The sequence below is a fragment of the Schistocerca americana genome, chromosome 5, assembly GCF_021461395.2.
Source record: "Schistocerca americana isolate TAMUIC-IGC-003095 chromosome 5, iqSchAmer2.1, whole genome shotgun sequence".
Lineage (NCBI taxonomy): Eukaryota > Metazoa > Arthropoda > Insecta > Orthoptera > Acrididae > Schistocerca > Schistocerca americana.
The window spans coordinates 199,981,777-200,003,345 of record NC_060123.1 but is presented as its reverse complement, the minus strand read 5'-3'; the positions used below and the strand labels follow the sequence as shown (position 1 = coordinate 200,003,345).

General features: G+C 47.1%; 1 protein-coding gene across 1 annotated transcript in view; it reads left to right on the top strand.

The window, feature by feature from the left end:
- The window catches only part of LOC124616261 (LIM/homeobox protein Lhx3), a 213,696-nt gene that overhangs the window by 86,828 nt on the left and 105,299 nt on the right, over positions 1-21,569 (top strand). Inside the window, exon 4 of the mRNA XM_047144565.1 lies at positions 1,862-2,045. Coding sequence (XP_047000521.1) covers positions 1,862-2,045 — 184 coding nt within the window. The remainder of the gene's footprint in view (positions 1-1,861; positions 2,046-21,569) is intronic.

The window sequence follows — 21,569 nt, the reverse complement described above, 5'->3', positions numbered from 1 at the left end:
AATTTTAAAACCTCTGCTGCTGAACCATTGTTCTGTTACCATCACTGTTACCTTAACGTCCCTATTGCACAGTAGGGGAGAAAGACTGCTTACATGCCTTACGTCATTTCTAATTGGGCCACTTCTCTCTTCGTTTTCCATTGTTACTGTTGTCTTACTGCCGGCCGGTGTGGCCGTGAGGTTCTAGGCGCTTCAGTCTGGAACCGCGTGACCGCTACGGTCGCAGGTTCCAATCCTGCCTCGGGCATGGATGTGTGTGATGTCCTTAGGTTAGTTAGGTTTAAGTAGTTCTAAGTTCTAGGGGATTGATGACCACAGATGTTAAGTCCCATAGCGCTCAGAGCCATTTTTTGCCTTACTGATCATCTGTTGCAATGTAGGAGCGGGCAATCACAACGTTTTCATTATCACCTCAAAGGGGAAAAAACAAGAAATGTAATGATGTTATTACTGTTTTCTACATATTTACCATCTAATACCACACATTTTCCAAACGCCGAATCACCAAAGACGAAAGAGATGGAAATTTGTTTTTTGCTTTATTTTTCTTTTCGGGAAACGTTTCATCTAGGAGATCTCTTCGTCCTACTATAAATGCTTGAACGCAATGGTTCGTTCATCCGAGGAGCAATGACGTAGTCACCGGGTGCCATTAAGGGAATACAGGGGAGGGGTGGGACAGGGGAGGTGAAGCAAACTTTGATAGCCCAAAGAAGCAGCATGTATGATAATGCCCTGCGCAAAATATTCTGAGGCTTCTCGGTGAACACCCTTGGACAGCTTCCGGCGACGGTTGACCTTGACAGCCTCCTGTACACTCGTCAGGAGATTTAGGTTGTAAGCTCCAGTGACCGTTTACAACTTACGAGCATAGTGTATTACCACCACACCATGCTAGTGCCAAGAAAACTCTCAGAATCATCACCTTTCCCGATGAAGGTAGGGTCTCCGCCGTTTTTTTCCGGTTGTGAAACCAAATATTTCCACTGCTTGCTTTGCTCCTTTCTCTCAGAGTCCAAGTGCTATACTTAGCTCTCGACCGTGATGATAAGGCTGCTAAAAAAGTTATCTGGATTGGCAGATCACTGCAACATTTCCGTTGCTGTCTCGGTTCGACTGGTTTTTTGAAAGCGTGTGAGCAGTCGTGAAACCCAGCTCGGGAATATCTTCGACATGTTCAGAACGTCGTACAAGACGCTGAAAACATGACTGGTTTTTACTTTGACACTGCCACTCGATGGTGACACACAGATCTTCGACCACCAGGGTCTCCTTTGCTCTTGTGATTCCCGTTTCTGCACAAATATATGGTCTCTGTCATTGCGATCTTCGTCATTCAGATTTCGTAGTCACACTGAAAGCAGCTGCAGAACCTAACCAATACGATGGAACATTGCTGTTGCGCACTTCCATCAGCTCAGGATTGGATTTCTGCAGTGTTGTTACCGCTAGCTGGATTACTGCGGTAGTGTGGCGGGGTGATTTCAACTTGTACTAGGACTGCAGAGGAACCTGCAAACTAACGAAAAATTATGTAATTTTATTTTTATCGAGATGATAATTAAATCATTATGAACAACCTCGATCTTCTCGGATTATAAGACGAGTCGTGGCTTCGTGCTGTCCCGACGTTTTGACGAGTTTCCTGCTCGCCATCCTCAGACGTCGCCTGAAGATGACGAGTAGGAAATTGGTCGAAACGCTGCGACAGTACGGCATCACGATAACCCGAGAAGATCTTGTCACCGAAATTCGCCGAGGAAACCTGCATTACCACATAGCAGCCCTCTAATATGTTGGTACGAGTAATCAGTTCGGCAGTGACGGTCCAGATGGTGTGATGTTTGGGTGTGTGTTGCAGACGGTGCGTGCCTGGACGGGGACCAGCCGAACAAGCGGCCGCGGACGACGATCACGGCGAAGCAGCTGGAGACGCTGAAGCTGGCGTACAACAACAGCCCCAAGCCGGCGAGGCACGTGCGCGAGCAGCTCAGCCAGGACACCGGCCTCGACATGCGCGTCGTCCAGGTCTGGTTCCAGAACAGGTGAGTGTCTCAAGCCTAGCTCACCTCAAACTTCCACATTCTCTCTCAAGATCTTTCGGGTGTTTCCCACACCCAATAGAGGATATGATAAGATTCATTCATTTATGTATAAATCGTGGCCCGTACATCTCATTATAAAAGAGAGCCTCTAGCCATGTGGTAATCGGTTTATACACTGATGAGCCAGAACATTATAACCGGTGCCTACTAAGAGAGTGCATGTCGCCCTGTGACACAGCAGACACGTGACACTGTAAAGGAAGTAGAGCAGAGGCGAATGGGAAGACATTCTAGCCGCGACATGGGTCCCATATGCGGAAATCCAATGACATAAGCGGCTTTAATAGATGGCACATTATTATGGCCTGGGCCCTGCGGATGAGCATATCGCAAACGGCGAAGCTCGTCGACTGTTCGTCTGCTACTGTAGTATCTACACTACTGGCCATTAAAATTGCTACACCAAGAAGGAATGCAGATGATAAACGGGTATTCATTGGACAAATATATTATACTAGAACTGACATGTGATTACCATTTTCACGCAATTTGGGTGCATAGATCCTGAGAAATCAGTACCCAGAACAACCACCTCTGGCCGTAATAACGGCCTTGATACGCCTTGGCATTGAGTCAAACAGAGCTTGGATGGCGTGTACAGGTGCAGCTGCCCATGCAGCTTCAACACGATACCACAGTTGATCAAGAGTAGTGACTGGCGTATTGTAACGAGTCAGTTGCTCGGCCACCATTGACCAGACGTTTTCAGTTAGTGAGAGATCTGAAGAATGTGCTGACCAGGTCAGCAGTCGAACATTTTCTGTATCCAGAAAGACCCGTACAGGACCTGCAACATGCGGTCGTACATTATCCTGCTGAAATGTAGGGTTTCGTAGGAATCGAATGAAGGGTAGAGCCACGGGTCGTAACACATCTGAAATGTAACGTCCACTGTTCAAAGTGCCGTCAATGCGAACAAGAGGTGACTGAGATGTGTAACCAATGGCACCCCATACCATCACGCAGAGTGATACGCCAGCCGGCCGAAGTGGCCGTGCGGTTAAAGGCGCTGCAGTCTGGAACCGCAAGACCGCTACGGTCGCAGGTTCGAATCCTGCCTCGGGCATTGATGTTTGTGATGTCCTTAGGTTAGTTAAGTTTAACTAGTTCTAAGCTCTAGGGGACTAATGACCTCTGCAGTTGAGTCCCATAGTGCTCAGAGCCATTTGAACAATTTTTTTGATACGCCAGTATGGCGATGACGAATACACGCTTCCAATGTGCGTTCACCGTGATGTCGCCAAACACGGATGCGACGAACATGACGCTGTAAGCAGAACCTGGATTCATCCGAAAAAATGACGTTTTGCCATTCGTGCACCCAGGTTCGTCGTTCAGTACATCATCGGTGATGCAGCGTCAAGGGTAACCGCAGCCATGGTCTCCGAGCTGGTAGGCCATGCTGTTGCAAACGTCGTCGAACTGTTCGTGCAGATGGTTGTTGTCTTGCAAACGTCCCCATCGGTTGAGTCAGGGATCGAGACGTGGCTGCACGAACCGTTATAGCCATGCGGATAAGATGCCTGTCATCTCGGCTGCTAGTGATACGAGGCCGTTGGGATCCAGCACGGCGTTCCGTGTTGCCCTCCTGAACCCACCGATTCCATATTCGGCTACCAGTCATTGTATCTCGACCAACACGAGCAGCAATGTCACGATACGATAAACCGCAATCGCGATACGCTATAATCAGACCTTTATCAAAGTCGTACGCATTTCTCCTCCTTACACTAGGCATCATAACAACGTTTCACCAGGCAGCGCCGGTCAACTGCGGTTTGTGTCCGAGAAATCGGTTGGAAACTTTCCTCATGTCAGCACGTTGTAGCTGTCGCCATCGGCGCCAACATTGTGTGAATGGTCTGAAAAGTTATTCATTTGCATATCAGAGCATCTTCTTCCTGTCGGTTAAATTTCGCGTCTGTAGCACGTCATCTTCGTGGTGTAGCAGTTGTAATGGCCAGTAGTGTAAAAGAGAGCTTCTAGCCCTGTGGTAGTCGGTTTATACACTGATGAGCCAGAACATTATAACCGCTGCCTTCTAAGAGAGCGCATGTCGCCTTGTGACACAGCAGACACGTGACGCTGTAAAGGAAGTACTAAAGTGGAGCAGAGGCTAATGGGAAAACATTCTAGCCGCGACACGGGTCCCAAATGCGGAAATCCAGTGACATAAGCGGCTTTGACAGATGGTAGATTATTATGGCCTGGCCCCTGCGGATGAGCATATCGCAAACGGCGAAGCTCTTCGACTTTTCGCCTGCTACTGTAGTGAATATCTGTTATTAAAAGTTGTTGAAGGACAATGAAACCACAAGTAGGTGCCGGACGTCCATGCCTCGTCACACGATGTCAACGTCGGACACTTGCCTACTGTGTAAAGCAGGATAGGCGGGATCTGAGGCAGGTTTGCCGACAGAGTCAGTTCTTCCGACAGCACTGGTGCTTCGTAACACACAGTCCAGCAGACATCGTTGAACATGGGGCTCCGGAGCAGACGAACCCGACAAGTGCCCATGTTGATACAACGACATATCCGACTGCGACTGCATTGGGAATCATGGAGAATGTACTGTGGATGTATGGAAACGTGTCAGCTGGTCGGATGAATCACGTTTCTTATTACGCCAGATTGGCGGTCGTGTTGGATATGCCGTCATCCAGGCCGACGGATGCCCAAAACATGCTCCGTTCCACGGACACGGACCGGAAGGGGCATTGTTATGCTATGTGGGGCGAGGGGGGGGGGGGGGGGGCATTCACGTGGGCTGCCAAGGGACCTGTGGCAGTAATAGAAGCCACTGTAACAGCTGTGGACTGTGTGACCCTTATTGAGAACCACTTACATCCTTCTGTGCTTGATGCCTTCCCTGACGGGGAGACCGTCCTCCAGTAAGTGTGCCACAAGGCCAGAATCGTAATACAGTTATTTGAGGAGCATACAGTGAACTGAAGTTGATGTTCTGCTCACCAAATTCGCTAGAACCGAACCGGATGGAATATATTACGAAAGTTATCGGGCGCCAGTTCCGGCTCACAAATCATTCTCCTGTAATTTACAGGAATTGAGTGACGCTTGCATAGACGTCTGGTGTCACATACCTCCAGCGAAGTTCCGAGAACTTGTCGCTTCGTAGAATGAGTTCGAATGTGCCCTCTGGTAAAAAAAATGCTGTCATTGTGTGGTTGAGGATGTTGTCAGAAAGTGTTTTCCTCCTGGTCTGAAGTAAATCGTTGGTGCTCCCTCAAATGAAGAAAAGGTGAAACTCGCATGCTGTGGGGAGGGTGATCGATGATGTCCCAGCAAATGTACTTTAACAGCGTACTAGTCTGCTTTGCTGTATGATTGAAAAAGCAGCAAACTTACCCCCATGTGGCTTCTTCTCGTGTTGGTTGGCCACGCTTCCGAACAACAACCTCAGTTCTACTGTCATATGCCGTGACGTGATTCTCCTGTTGTCCGGAATCAGTTTGTCCACGCGAACTGTGTTCAAATCCGTCCGGGTCGACCACTGCGATCCCAGTTTTCTCTACCGGCCGCAAACTTGCGACACCTTTGTGCCACTTACTGACGAGACATTATAGTCTCTCCGTACATCTCCGCCTGCTGCTGATGATTTTCAGCCGTGATTACGTGTTTCACCCACAGAAATCGAATAATTGATAGGATTTCTTCATGAGATCAGTTTTCCAAATGAGTTGCCATTTGTGTTTACCTACAACTAGCACTGTTCCTGGTGGCTGGCTATAGCTCCGCACAGTTGCCAACCGCAAGCATCATAATTACGCCACGCTGCTAATTTCTCTACAACAGACGAATCTCCGGGAATATTGGCCGTGATACCTTTGTTTTTGATCACCCCTCATAAATTGGAAAAGAAACAGCTACTCTGAAAAAGTCGCTGCTCCTACTCCTGAATCACTGAGCTGCTGTTTTTATCCAACAGTTAAACATTTGTGTAACTTTTACAAATTACTATTAGCAGTCTATATACTGGTAAATTCTGGATCTGTATAATACAGATATTATAGTTACGCTGAAGTTACTTTCCAGAGCAAGTATTCTGGTAAATTGCAGGAGTGGCTAATAAATATACTTCTAGTCTTTTCTGACATATTTGTGTATATTTAATTTCCTGCCTGGTATTGACCTCCAATCTGCTATAGGCTTCTGCACCAGAATATAAATCTCCATTCTGACCAAAGAGAGGGTGCATAGTCTACATATAAATTATTTTCTCTTCTAGTGAATTACTGCGTTCATCCTCGACCACTCTTGCTATTATTTATTTTGTGCTGTGGTCGAAAGAGGCACGCCAAATAACGTGTTCGAGGTAGAAAGAAATAAATGAATTTCACGTACCATTATAAATGAAGTACAATAAAACTTATCATCGGATCTGAAGACACTAATTGGTTCCAGTCCACCGATACTCACTGACATAGCACTGAAAGACTCCTGACAAGGGCGACGTCGTGCCGCCATATCGGTGGAGAGCGGTAATACTCGAGAACTATCCAGAACAAAAGTCTCCGCGAAGTGGAAGCTCGTAGCGGGTCGGAGGTAACGTGGTAGCTGCGAAGAGATAGCTCCGTCAGACAGGTCGTGGACGCTACCAGCGTGATCTGTGAGTGCCTGTGAGTTGCACACAGGTTTGTCGTGGGTGCTGCCGACATCGGTCCCAGCGTGGAGAACTCGGACAAGGAACAAAGTAAAGATTCGGGACACGACTCGGAACCTGGGCGTCGTTAGCCAATTTGAAGAACTCGGATGCGGCTCACACCCAAACCTCCAGATGTCAGACACTCAGATCGGTACCAAACGTTGTGTGTCGATAGATTATCAACCAAAACATTGATTTAGTTCGTGCTGTGTGCTGTCGTCCAGTAGAAGATGCGTGAACGTTAATTAAAAATAGCACCAGAACTACGGAGTATAGGGAAACTATCTGTGAGCTGTGGATAGAAAGATAGTTGGGAGGCGAGTTGGCCGACACGGTAGCTCAGCGTGTTCAGTCAAAGGGTTATCTACCCTCTGTTAAAAAAAAAAGAAACAAAAAAAACTCACTAACGGCGATAATTTTTTTAATAGTTTACCCATGAAACCGTTATATAGGAGAACATTTTTCTGACATGTGAAAGGACGTTTCGGAGTCTGTAACAATGATCTTTTGGCATTCTGCTTTCACTTCGTTAGTACAGTTGTACAGATAGGTGTGATGTTGACATAAAAGTTTTGTGGGTTTGGTACCGCGTCATAATGTAAAAACTACTCCTGCTATAGAAAAGCCAACGTTTCGGCCACGATTGCAGCGGCCTTCTTCTGGGTCTAATGGTGCGTTCTAGCTAAGCAGTGTCCTTTATATTTTGTTGTTAGTGTTCACTGCGCATGCCATTACGTCATAATTTTAGAAAGGTAGTTGGTTTATTGGTCACTTAAGGAAGATGGAGAGGGAACTTTATTTTAATAGGTTATTGTGGTGGAGGGAGAACGTGACCTCTGTTGTCCATTGGCTCCTGTGTCATGTACCATGGTTGGTGGCCAGCGTCGAATGAGAAGTTTGCTGCTGTTTACCAACTGCTGGACGTCGGCCGCGTGGCGGCAGTTACTTGCCGGTAGTGTTCGTTCCTCGTGTTGACAGTGCGGTCTGTTGGGCTCTGATTGCTGGCAGCCAAGATGGGGCAAGCCTGAGTCCATCCTCCCTATTCATGTTGTTAGGGTGTTTGAGTATTTCGATGGCCTCTCTGATTTTGCGTTTCGTCATAATTGGCTGCTTGGCCAACACACAGGCTTCGCTGAATTTTATTTCTTTTCCGCAGTCATGGTGATGTTCTGCCACTGCGGATTTGTTGTGTTGCCCTAGACGAATGCAACGCTCGTGCTCCCGAATGCGCGTTGCTATTGGCCTACCAGTCTCGCCGATGTATACCTCTCCACATTCGCATTCCACCTTGTGATCGCCTGCAGTGTGTAATGCATCCACCTTGTCCTTGGTGGAGCCTAGCACGTCCTGGATCCTACGACCACTATAGAAGACAGGCTGCACTCCAACGCGGCGAAGGTGTTTGCCTATTCGGTCAGTGACGTTTTTCACATACGGTAAGCGTACTGTTGGCTGCAGTTTGTCTATTTCCTGCTTATCTTTCTTGCTTGTGTTGGTCGACAAGGCTGTGTTTATCGACTTATGGCTGTAGCCATTGGCTAAAAACGTTGTGTGTAACCTTTTAAGCTCAGATGTGATGTTTTGAGCATCGCTTAGGCGCTGAGTACGGATTGCCAAAGAGCGGATGACAGAGTTCTTCTGCGCTGGGTGGTGGTAGGATTGGGCGTGCAGATACCTGTCAGAATGTGTAGGCTTACGATATACTCTGTGCCCCAGTGTGCCCTCCGTTCTCCTGTACACTTCGACGTCTAGAAACGGGATAGTACCATTCTTTTCTACTTCCAGCGTGAACTGTATCTGCCGGCCGAAGTGGCCGTGCGGTTAAAGGCGCTGCAGTCTGGAACCGCAAGACCGCTACGGTCGCAGGTTCGAATCCTGCCTCGGGCATGGATGTTTGTGATGTCCTTAGGTTAGTTAGGTTTAACTAGTTCTAAGTTCTAGGGGACTAATGACCTCAGCAGTTGAGTCCCATAGTGCTCAGAGCCATTTGAACCACTTTGAACTGTATCTTCCCGTGCATACTGTTCAGATATTCCTGGAACTTGTGTAGCTCCGTTTCACCATGAGGCCATATAGCGAACGTGTCGTCCACGTATCTAAACCAGCAACGTGGTCGTGAAGGAGCTGAACCGAGGGCCGTTGCTTCAAAGGCTTCCATGAATATGTCGGCTGCCAGCGGAGATAGGGGAGACCCCATTGCTACACCGTCTGTCTGCTCGTAGTATTTTCCTTGCCATTTGAAGTACGTTGAAGTCAGGCACAACTCAACCAGGTCGCATGTCTGGCGGGACACGCTCCTGAAGGATGTGGATGGTTTCATCTATTGGCACGTTCGTAAATAGTGATTTCACGTCAAAGCTGACCATGATGTCCGTAGGTAAAATTGTTTCGACCACGACCACGTTGCTGGTTTTCTATAGCAGCAGCAGTAGTTTTTACATTATGACGCGGTACCAAACCCAGAAAACTTTTATGTCGACTGACTCTGGCCGCGGAAGCCTACGCAGTTATATTAGGTGTGATGTTGTCTATACAAATGTACGCTATAGTTCTGCTACTTTCAACTAACGAAGCGAAAGCAGGCTGCCAAAAGAATACTGCTACAAACTCCGAAACCTTCTTTTACATGTCAGAAAAATGTTCTCCCATATAACAGTTCCGCTCGTAAACAGCTTCAAAAAATCGGCGTCAGTGAGTTTTGAACTCGGGACCCATAGTATAACGATCTAATGCTCTACCAACTTATTTCTTTTATTATTATTTTGTTCGTTGTATTTGGTCGTAGCGGACGTCACATGACCATCCATTGAAGTTCGTTGTTGATCCCTCCACTCAGTTTTTTATTACAGAGACCATACAGCTCTCTGACCGAACACGCTGAGCTACCATGCCGACGATCTTCCTATCCACAGTTCACAGATACAGTTTTCCTACACTCCGCACTCCGCAGTTATGCTGTTACTTTTAATTACCGTTTACTCATCTTCTACTTGACGACAGCACACAGCACGAACTAAATCAATGTTTTGGTTGATACTCTATCGACACATAACATTTGGTACCGATCTGAGTATCTGACATCTGGAGGTTTGGGTATCAGAGCAAAGAGTCGGAATCGATTCTGATTGAAGGAAGATGCTGGGGCGACGGGAGTTCTGGCTGAGGGACCGTGGATGGTCGAGGCTTGGCCCGGAGCTACTATCTGCTCTATGTCAGCTGGCTCTGCCGTTTTTTTTTTCTTTATTGTTATTTTGATCACCTTATATAAAGGCGGGCTGGCAGCTGCATATTACGCTGCTCTTCAGCCGCGAGTGGTACAATAAGTATTACATATAGGTGGCACAGATAATACAATAAAAACGGCGGGCAAAAACTGTAGACGCGAAAAACAATAAACATGGAGCCGTTCACGCTGGACGAGAAAAAACATTAACACTAGTTGACACGGCGCACATAACACGGATGACTGCGACGGCACACGTGAACAGTGGTGGCGTGACGGCGAAAGAACACTAAAGACAAAACGAAGGCACACACACGAGACACTGATGGCGATTATCTCCGGCGCGCGAATGTCCACTGAGCGTGCTCTGCCGGGCCAGGCTGCTTCCTTTATAGCCGCTCGGCAGAAGAAAACTGCTGCGAAGATCGGTGGACACGTGACTGGGGGAGAAAGAAACGGTGCCTGCGATAGCAGCGCTAACTGAGGGACTCTCGTGCCTCTAGCGGTGAAGCTGGCAGTACGAGTTGCTGTGACGGTTATGCGAAACACGGTTGGCAACACACACGGTGCGCTTGTTGTAGAGGTGTTGTTTACCTCGCATCTCCTGCGGTCGTGTTGCCAGCGGCCTGGAAAGGCGGCAGCCCGCAGTACACGACTGTATTTCGTAACGGCGTTTCCCAGTTCACAAATACCGTTCTGGAGTAAATGCAATGGCATCCAAGTGTAAAAACCCCTGGATACCTGCACAAGCTTCTGCAAGATGTTTAGTAATCAAAGTCACGCAATATACTTATCTCACGCATTGATAGAATAAATACATTTTTCTCCTTAGCGTCAATACCGCAGAAATGATGCAACAGGACAGAAATGAGGTCTTCATTCTGTCTGCACGTGAACACAGTGAGAGAGGTATCTGTGTGCAAAGTAGACTGACCGGATCATTTTGGCTGATTTACTCACATGTCACCTTAGATTATTATTCGCTTGCATTCCTATGTATTTCACACATATAGCCTCAACCAGCGGGTATCCATTGATCTCTACTTCTGGTGCTCGTAAAACTTCGTCATTCGTTTAGAGCTAAGCCTACATAACACTAGTTTTCATGTTAGTGAGGATTAAGCTGTTGAGTATGAACAAGTTGTAAGCCTGTCCCATTATTCTCCTAAAATGAATGTGTTTGGACCCTTTATCAATAACATTTTGTCATTGCAAAACAGTAAAGTGTGTTTAAAACTCTTGTTACACCTCTCCACTTTGTACAGTTGGGGAGATAGATAGATATTATATTTGCAACGTTACTATGGAATGACGAAAACCATTTTTGTCAGTATCGTGTCTTTCTTCAATATCGCTTTGTTTTAATTCTGGAGCCATGGGTAATGAGAGGGGACACTGTTATACTGCTGAGGAGCTATTCGTGGCGTAGTTGAGATTACATGAACGTTCACAGACGGGACAAACAATGACAGAAATTCCGAGTGCGTTTGAAGATTTCTTTGGCAAGACTCCACTTCGTAAGGTAACGCTGAATGACTGGAAGAAACGCACTTTTGATTAAGGCACGGTCAAAAACAGGCCATGTGGTGGATGCAAGAAAACGCGAGAAGAAACGTGTGCCGACGTCACTCCATCAGTTGAGCAGTAAGCAACGGAATACAGTCACTAAAGACCATATGAACTACAAGTACTGCAGTTAATAATACGTGATCATAGCAAAAAAGGTTTGGAAATGGAAGGATTATAATGGTTCAAATGGCTCTGAGCACTATGGGACTTAACTTCTGACGTCATCAGTCCCCTAGAACTAAGTAAACCTAACTAACCTAAGGACATCACACACATCCATGCCCGAGACAGGATTCGAACCTGCGACCGTAGCGGTAGCGCGGTTCCAGACTGTAGCGTCTAGAACAGCTCGGCCACCCCGGCAGGCGGAAGGATTATATCGACATTTGTGAGTGTACACTCCTGGAAATGGAAAAAGGAACACATTGACACCGGTGTGTCAGACCCACCATACTTGCTCCGGACACTGCGAGAGGGCTGTACAAGCAATGATCACACGCACGGCACAGCGGACACACCAGGAACCGCAGTGTTGGCCGTCGAATGGCGCTAGCTGCGCAGCATTTGTGCACCGCCGCCGTCAGTGTCAGCCAGTTTGCCGTGGCATACGGAGCTCCATCGCAGTCTTTAACACTGGTAGCATGCCGCGACAGCGTGGACGTGAACCGTATGTGCAGTTGACGGACTTTGAGCGAGGGCGTATAGTGGGCATGCGGGAGGCTGGGTGGACGTACCGCCGAATTGCTCAACACGTGGGGCGTGAGGTCTCCACAGTACATCGATGTTGTCGCCAGTGGTCGGCGGAAGGTGCACGTGCCCGTCGACCTGGGACCGGACCGCAGCGACGCACGGATGCACGACAAGACCGTAGGATCCTACGCAGTGCCGTAGGGGACCGCACCGCCACTTCCCAGCAAATTAGGGACACTGTTGCTCCTGGGGTATCGGCGAGGACCATTCGCAACCGTCTCCATGAAGCTGGGCTACGGTCCCGCACACCGTTAGGCCGTCTTCCGCTCACGCCCCAACATCGTGCAGCCCGCCTCCAGTGGTGTCGCGACAGGCGTGAATGGAGGGACGAATGGAGACGTGTCGTCTTCAGCGATGAGAGTCGCTTCTGCCTTGGTGCCAATGATGGTCGTATGCGTGTTTGGCGCCGTGCAGGTGAGCGCCACAATCAGGACTGCATACGACCGAGGCACACAGGGCCAACACCCGGCATCATGGTGTGGGGAGCGATCTCCTACACTGGCCGTACACCACTGGTGATCGTCGAGGGGACACTGAATAGTGCACGGTACATCCAAACCGTCATCGAACCCATCGTTCTACCATTCCTCGACCGGCAAGGGAACTTGCTGTTCCAACAGGACAATGCACCTCCGCATGTATCCCGTGCCACCCAACGTGCTCTAGAAGGTGTAAGTCAACTACCCTGGCCAGCAAGATCTCCGGATCTGTCCCCCATTGAGCATGTTTGGGACTGGATGAAGCGTCGTCTCACGCGGTCTGCACGTCCAGCACGAACGCTGGTCCAACTGAGGCGCCAGGTGGAAATGGCATGGCAAGCCGTTCCACAGGACTACATCCAGCATCTCTACGATCGTCTCCATGGGAGAATAGCAGCCTGCATTGCTGCGAAAGGTGGATATACACTGTACTAGTGCCGACATTGTGCATGCTCTGTTGCCTGTGTCTATGTGCCTGTGGTTCTGTCAGTGTGATCATGTGATGTATCTGACCCCAGGAATGTGTCAATAAAGTTTCCCCTTCCTGGGACAATGAATTCACGGTGTTCTTATTTCAATTTCCAGGAGTGTATTAGCTAACAACGACAAACAGTAGCGAGTTACAGCCTGTCATATTTGAATGCCGTAATTTCCAAATGCTGTGTCTCGCTCAAGGGTACTACAGCCACTTTCAGCACCACCGATATTGCCATCACAAAACCCGGACAATAAAACGCTAGACCACCCATTATTGGGAATAACCACGTCCCACGTGGCTCAACGTCGGCTCACGACGGCTGAAGAATTTCACTAGAAGTGTTGAAGAAGGTTTTCGAAGCGTAACTCCTAACATGCTTCGCAATAGGTCATTGAGGACTTGGAGACGTATGGAGCACTTTTTATGCTCCGGACTTATATCGTTTTTGGAGAAAGAAAATTTCCTCTGTAAAAATCAACATGGATTCAAAATGGTTCAAATGGTTCTGAGCACTATGCGACTTAACTTCTGAGGTCATCAGTCGCCTAGAACTAAGTAAACCTAACTAACCTAAGGAGATCACACACATCCATGCCCGAGGCAGGATTCGAACCTGCGACCGTAGCGGTCACTCGGTTCCAGACTGTAGCGCCTAGAACCGCACGGCCACCCTCGCCGGCAACATGGATTCCACAAACAGAAATCTTGCGAAACTCAGCTCGCTCTCTTCCTCCACGAAATCCATACAGCTGTAGATAACGGCGCTCAGTTTGATGCTATGTTTCTTGACTTCAGGAAGGCATTTGACGCCGTCCGCACTGCCGCATAGTGAAAAACTACGAGCTTACCGATTATGGGACCAGATTTTCGACTGTGTTCAAAACTTTCTTATAAATAGAACTCAACAAGTCGCTCTTAACGGTACGAAATCGACAGATGTAAAGGTAATTTCCGGAATACCCCAAAGAAGTGTGATAGGGCCGTTATTGTTTACAATATATGTAAATGATCTAGGAGAAAGCGTCGGAAGCTCTTTAAAACTGTTCGCAGATGATACGATTGTCTTCAAGAAAGTATCAACGACAGAAGACAGTATCGATTTGCAAATGAACCTACAAAGGATTGATAAATGATGCAGACTGTGGCAGTTGACCGTGAACGTAAATAAATGTAACGTATTGCACATACATAGGAAAATAAATCCACTACAATAAGACTATACCATTGATGACAAACTGCTGGAAATAGTAGCTACCATAAAATTTCTAGGAGTAAACACACAAAGCTACCCTAAGTGGAATGACCACATAAAATAAATAGCAGGAAAAGCAGGTACCAGACGTGAGATTCATAGGACGAATCGTAATGAAATGTAACTCATCCATGAAAGAAATGGTTTACAAGTGCGCTTGTTCGACCGATTACTGAGTTTTGATCTTGAATTTGGGATCCATACTAAGTAGGACTGATGGAAGAGATAGAGAAGATCCAACGAAGAACGGCGCGTTTTGTCAAGGGATCGTTCAGTCGGCGCTAGAGCGTTACAAAGATGCTCAACAAACACCAGTAGCGTTGTGTTTCACGGAGTGAATTCTTTCCGGGAGCTGTCGGATATCTTATTACTTTCTGCCACATACATCTCGCGAAATGACCACGATAATTCGAGAAATTATAACTAATACAGTGGCTTACCGACAATCATATTGCCCACGCGCCTTTCGTGAGTGGAACAGGGAAGGGCAGGGGCGGAGCGGGAGGGATCACTTTGTGGTACTAGAAGTATTCTTGGTCACACACCATTAGGTGGCTTGGGGCCTATTGATGCCGATGTAGATCTCGAATTAAGGCACGATGGAGTACGTACCCACTGTATACCTAGTTCTTATATGCAAGTAACCAAATATACAGTACACTGTTTTGAACTAGACGTAAGGAGAGTTCTCGAACACACTGTACAACTGTACTCGGGAAGCTATCGTATTGTACGCGGCGCTGGTACAATACTGCATCAGATTCATCCACTGCCCCCCCCCCTTTCCTAATATACGAATGGTACATTGGAAGATGGGTTGGGGCAGCCCTCTGAGTGAACCCAGATTTCTGCAGTCTTCAAACATGCATTACGCAATATGTATCCCGAAGGAAGTAATATATTTCTTATGAAGTGAATTAAACGAAGTGAAATGAAATGAATGGATCGATGGGACTGAAATCAGTGGATATGTACTAACATGAAACCACTGCTAATAATTAGGTAGCAACATTGGTGACGATGAATGTTTGAGTGAGTCGTGAAGGCGTACTCAGATAGTTGACTGATTAAGGCGACTGCTCGCGATAAGTAACGAATCAGGTTTAGAGTCACTGACTGATAGAAATTTTGGATCTGTCACTGGTTGTTTATTACACTGCAGGGACAGCACATTGGAACGGTTGCGTTTCATGCCATTATATCTTAATTGATTTCATCCCCATCTACTCACTCATTTCCGTGCATTAAATTCACTTTATATTCAGGACGAGCAGAGATTCTTTACCTGATTACGAATTTCTTTTATAAGGCACTATCCTAGCAGCAGCTTTGCTATTTGTTGCAAACGATAGCTTCACTCAAAGGTTTTTATAGATACCCTTTCACATGTACTCCGTTTATTGCCCGTAGAAGGCCACGCTTGTCGTATTCGTGCTGTAAGAGTTTGCACATCAGCTGCAGATGAACTGAACACTTTGTCCTTAAAGAATACCTACAGAAAAGTCTGGAGGTCTTATGTCTGGGAAAAGTGGTGGCCATGATTCTGGACCGTCTTTACCGATCCATCTGTCCTCAAAGAACACTATCTTGCTGAAACACTACTCATGGTTGAAATTCCTGAAGCTGAGGTGCAACGTAAAGCAGCTCAGGTAAACTGTTGCCGTAGTGGACGGATCAGTCAAAAGGAACGGGCCAGTAAATGTGGTGTGCGTTAAGCCACACCATACATTCACTTTATGGCTGCCCATTATCTGCTGTTCCGCAATTACTTAGGTTCCCCGATGCCTGTTAGCATTACCGAAGACCTTAATAGGCTCTTCATCCGAAAGCCAAACTTATTAAGGTAGTCGTTGACTGCATGGATATGTTCCAGCGTGTTGCTAGAAAAATTATTACGTCTGTCCTATCAAATGGTTCAAATGGCTCTGAGCACTATGGGACTTAACAGCTGTGGTAATCAGTCCCCTAGAACTTAGAACTACTTAAACCTAACTAACCTAAGGACATCACACACATCCATGCCCGAGGCAGGATTCGAACCTGCGACCGTAGCAGTCGCGCGGTTCCGGACTGCGCGCCTAGAACCGCGAGACCACCGCGGCCGGTGTCTGTCCTATCATCTGGCTGCTAAACCTGCAGGAGTTGCACTGTGTATGCCTATAAACGCAGCCATTTGTGTAAAATCTTCACCACAGTGTTCTGAGTATGCCTGTTTCTCCGGAAACACCAAGCGTCGATTTTAGCAGACTGCTTTGGAATCTGTAAGCACGGTATCACGAGTACCGTCATCCACTTCAGGCCTACCGCTTATCGTAAGCGCTTCGAAAAAATTGGGAATTTGTGGTAAGTTCTATGGGACCAAACTGCTGAAGTCATCGGTCTCTAAGCTTACACACTACTTAAACTAACTTACGCTAAGGACAACACACAAACACATGCCCGAGGGAGGACTCGAACCTCCGACGGTGGGAGCCTCGCGAACTGTGACAAGGCTACCCCGCGCGGCGCACTTAGAAATTGTCGCTGATCTGTAATAGGTGGCGCCGGCCGGTGTGGCCGAGCGGTTCTAGGCACTACAGTCTGGAACCGCGCGACCGCTACCGTCGCAGCTTCGAATCCTGCCTCGGGCATGGATGTGTGTGATGTCCTTAGGTTAGTTAGGTTTAAGTAGTTCTAAGTTCTAGGGGATTGATGACCTCAGAAATTAAGTCCCATAGTGCTCAGAGCTATTTGAACCATTTTTTGTAATAGGTGGCGGTGTTTTATGAAAACTCAAAACGCACTGCGCTCTCTCCTGTATGGGCGCCATTGTGACAGCAGCACTCCTAAATTACGCTACCTGTAACAAACAAGACAGAGAGAATGAGAGAAGAGACTATCAGAGCACCTGTAGAGTTGCATCCATAGAAACTTTGCAAATATCCGCGTAGCAGTGTCTGGCATATTTCGTCAGAAATAAATTTTTGTAATCATGGTAAGATTTTATGTGACGCTGTATATCCCTTGCGTCACCGAGCGAAGTGGCGCAGTGGTTAGCACACTGGACTCGCATTCGGGAGGATGGTGGTTCAATCCCGCGTCCGGCCATCCTCTTTTAGGTTTTCCGTCGTTTCCCTAAATCACTCCAGGAAAATGCCGGGATGGTTCCTTTCAAAGAGCACGACCGACTTCCTTCCACGTTCTTCCGTAATCCGATGAGACCGATGACCTCGCTATCTGGTCTCCTCATCCAAAAATAACCCCAACCCCCCTGTGCCAGGGCAAGCGAAGGTCTGCTACCGACTCTGTTCAACTGTAGTGACATTCCCATATACCTCGTGGGAGAACCTCTGATAGCAGTTATCGGAAATCATAGATGGAAACATCAATGACATTCCTAGAATGCCACAGACCAGATGCATACTTACGTATTCTGATGGTTAAGAACACTGCTTAAGATAAGCGGGAATTCTGGTTTCGAGTCCGTTTCTGGCACTAGCTTTCACACTCGATAGCCATCATGTTCAAAAATGGTTCAAATGGCTCTGAGCACTATGGGACTTAAACTTCTGAGGTCATCAGTCTCCTGAGACTTAGAACTACTTAAACATAACCAACCTAAGGGCATCACACACATCCATGCCCGAGGCAGGATTCGAACCTGCGACCGTAGCGGTCGCGCGGTTCCAGACTGTAGCGCCTAGAACCGCTCGGCCACCCCGGCCGGCAGTCATCATGTTCTCGCACCACACTTCGTCTACAGGAATGGCTTTACTCTCTACTGAACATACAGTCACATAACGATGAAGTCATAGGCATGAATGTTACTGAACAGTCAGTCTAATAAGTCACGACTGCAAGTTACTAACAAGAATTATTTAGAGAAGAATGAAAAAACTGGTAGAAGCCGAACTCGGAGAAGATCGATTTGGGTTCCTGAGAAATGTAGGAACATGCCAGACAGTTCTAACCCTACGATTTATCTTCGAAGATAGGTTAAAGAAAGACAAACCTACGTTTCAGCATTTGTAGACTTAGAGACAGCTTTTGACAGTGTTAACTGAAACACTCTCTTCGAAATTCTAAAGCTATCAGGGGTAAAACATAGGGAGCAAAAGGTTACACTCAACGTGTACTGAAACCAGCGGCAGTTATCAGAGTCGAATTGTATGAAAGGGAAGGAGTGTTTGAGAAGGGAGTGAGACAGGATTGTAGCCTGTCCCTGATATTTTATTCAAGCTGTACATTCATCAAGCAGTAAAGGAAACCAAAGAAATATTTGGAGAAGCAATTAACGTTCGATGAGAAAAAAAACTTTGAAATTTCCGAATGACGTAATTCTGCCAGACAGCAAATGACTTGGAAGAACAGTTGAAAACGATTGACAGTGTCTTAAAAAGAGGCCATAAGATCAAGATCAACAAAAACAAAACAAGGATAATGGAATATAGTCGAATTAAATCAGGCGATGTTGAGGGAGTTAGATTATGAAATGAGACACTAAAAGTAGTAGACGAATTTTGTTATTTGAGCAGCAAAATAATTGTTAATGGCCGACGTAGACGGGATATTAAAAGGTAGACTTGCAAAGGCAAGAAAACCGTTCTCGAAAAAGAGTATTTATTAACATCGAATATAAATTTCAAAGTTAGGAAGAGTTTACTGAAGGTGTTTGCCTAGAGTGTAGCCTTGTGTGGAAGTCAAACATGGATGAGAAGGAGTTCAGAGAAGAGGAGATCACAAGCCTTTTAAATGTGGAGCTAAAGAAGAATGCTGAAGATTAGATGGGTAAATCGCGTAACTAATGAGGAAACACTGAATAGAATTGGAGAGAAAATAAATTTGAGGCATAACTTGACTAAAAGAAAGGATAACTTATTAGGACACATTCTGAGATAAGGAATCATCAGTTTAGTGTTAGAGGAAAGTGTGGGGGTGAAAACTGTAGAGGAAGACCAAGAGACGAATACAGTACGCAGGTTCAATTGGATGTAGGCTGCAGTAGTTGTCCAGAGAGGAAGAGGTTTGCACAACCTAGAGTAGCGTGGAGAGCTGCATCAAATGAGTCTTCCGACTGAAAACAACAACAACAACAAGAGATGAGATTTTAATCACCATATTCCACACGCGTGTGAATATTAGCGTTCTAGTTTAATACCAACTGGTCGAGGTTTTCTGTTTTTGTAAGTTATTTTGAAAGTTTACCGTCTAACCTCCTTGCATAGGGACGCCAGATGAAAGTTGATGTCGTCAAGCCCTGAATCAAAATTGCGCCACGGATAACAGGGGAGGGGAGCTTGAGAGCGTACCCTTTCTGTACGATACTAGGCAAGGGGCTGGAGGGCTCACATGCTGATGTGTGGGTCCCTGCATTCTATAGCTTTTATTTTAAATAAATTCCTTTAACTTGACTTCTTTGTGATTTTTAAGGTATGTTAAAGATTGATGACAGTTGATTACCTATTTATTTTAAACATTATCACTCGACTTTACAGCGGTTGCAGCAATTGTTTCGGTTTACAGATATTACAATTTCACAACTTATAGCTCGGGTATATTATATACTAATATGCACGCACACATCTACGGGTAAGACGGAATTGCGTTGGCCAAATGTATACCACCAAAGCGTCCCAATATTTTACATAGGACATCCACTATGTGAGGAGGATAACGGGAAAACTGGGGACCAGATACATTAACACAGGGGGTCAAATTTCCTACATTACCGAGATCATTCATTTCCTTACACAATCCGAACCTGAAATAAAAGAATTAGTACAAATATTCAAATACCTCTCTTCCATGCGTGAACATTGAGACAGACGCACTGAGGGCACGTCTCACTTACCCTCCTAGAATATGGCGGGCACCCGGAGGTCTTCCTGGGCCCCAGTGGAGGGGGTGGTCGAACCACTTGACCGTGACCAACCTCTCCACCCTAAATTTTGTGACACTGGAAAGTCTTTGACTTTTACCTGCCTGTGCTGTCTCTCTAATCCCCTAGCCAGGAGTAAGGTTGGCACTACTATACTACAGAACTGGAAATGGAAATGAAGTCCCATGCTTCTTTACAGAGCGTAGGGGAACGATGCGGGAGACCTGCATCGCCTTACTAGGCAAGGTCCTAATGGAGGTGGTTTGCCGTTGCCTTCCTCCGACCGTAATGGGGATGAACACCCAGTCATCTCGAGGCAGGAAAAATCCCTGACCCCACCGGGAATCGAACCCGGGACCCCGTGCTCGGGAAGCGAGAACGCTACCGCGAGACCACGAGGGGCGGACATACTACAGAACTACTTCCCAACAAAGATTTGGCCACGCTTTACGGGAAGGTGTGAGGAGGATTAGGAAAGTTCATGTGCAGATTCACATTCACGTACAAGAAATGCATAATACACGACACATATAAGTACGTATTATGAAGCCTGACACATTTCTTTCCACCCGTCCACATGGGTTCTGTTGCACCAGCGGCCGGCCGCGTCGTGTAATGAAACTGCGGAGCCGCCTCTGTTTCTATTTCCCGGTGCGAGCGAGCAGCGAAACCTGCTGCTTATAGAGCGGAAACTACTGTACCGTTTCAACTTCTTCCTCCGGAATTTGAAGGAGGTACATGCTTGCCGATTACCAATAACCTATCGTTCATTGGTGACCTAGGCTGCAAAAGGGATGAGAGGCGGGGATACCACAGATTGATTTTCAGATTGTAGGTGATAAGTGGCGAGCAGTAAGCAGTATGAGCTTAGCGGGAGGGAGGTTCCAGAAATAAGTCGCGTTATAGGCGGTAAGGCTTCGCTCGGCCCGCCGCTGTCACGCATCACTTGTTGCCGTGACGCATCGAGACAAACAGCCGGCGCCGCGTACGGCTTCGAGAAGCCGCGGATGCTGCGCTCTTTGTCCGCGTCGCCGGTCCGGTCAAGACGCCGGGGGGAGAAATATGGCTTCTTCCGACGGCGGGCCGCACAAAAGTCCGGGCACGCGTCCTGATTGGTCCTCCCTATCAATACGTCACAGCGCCACCCCCTCCCTCCTCCCTCCCTAGCTCCCCACCGCCGCAGCGTCCTGAC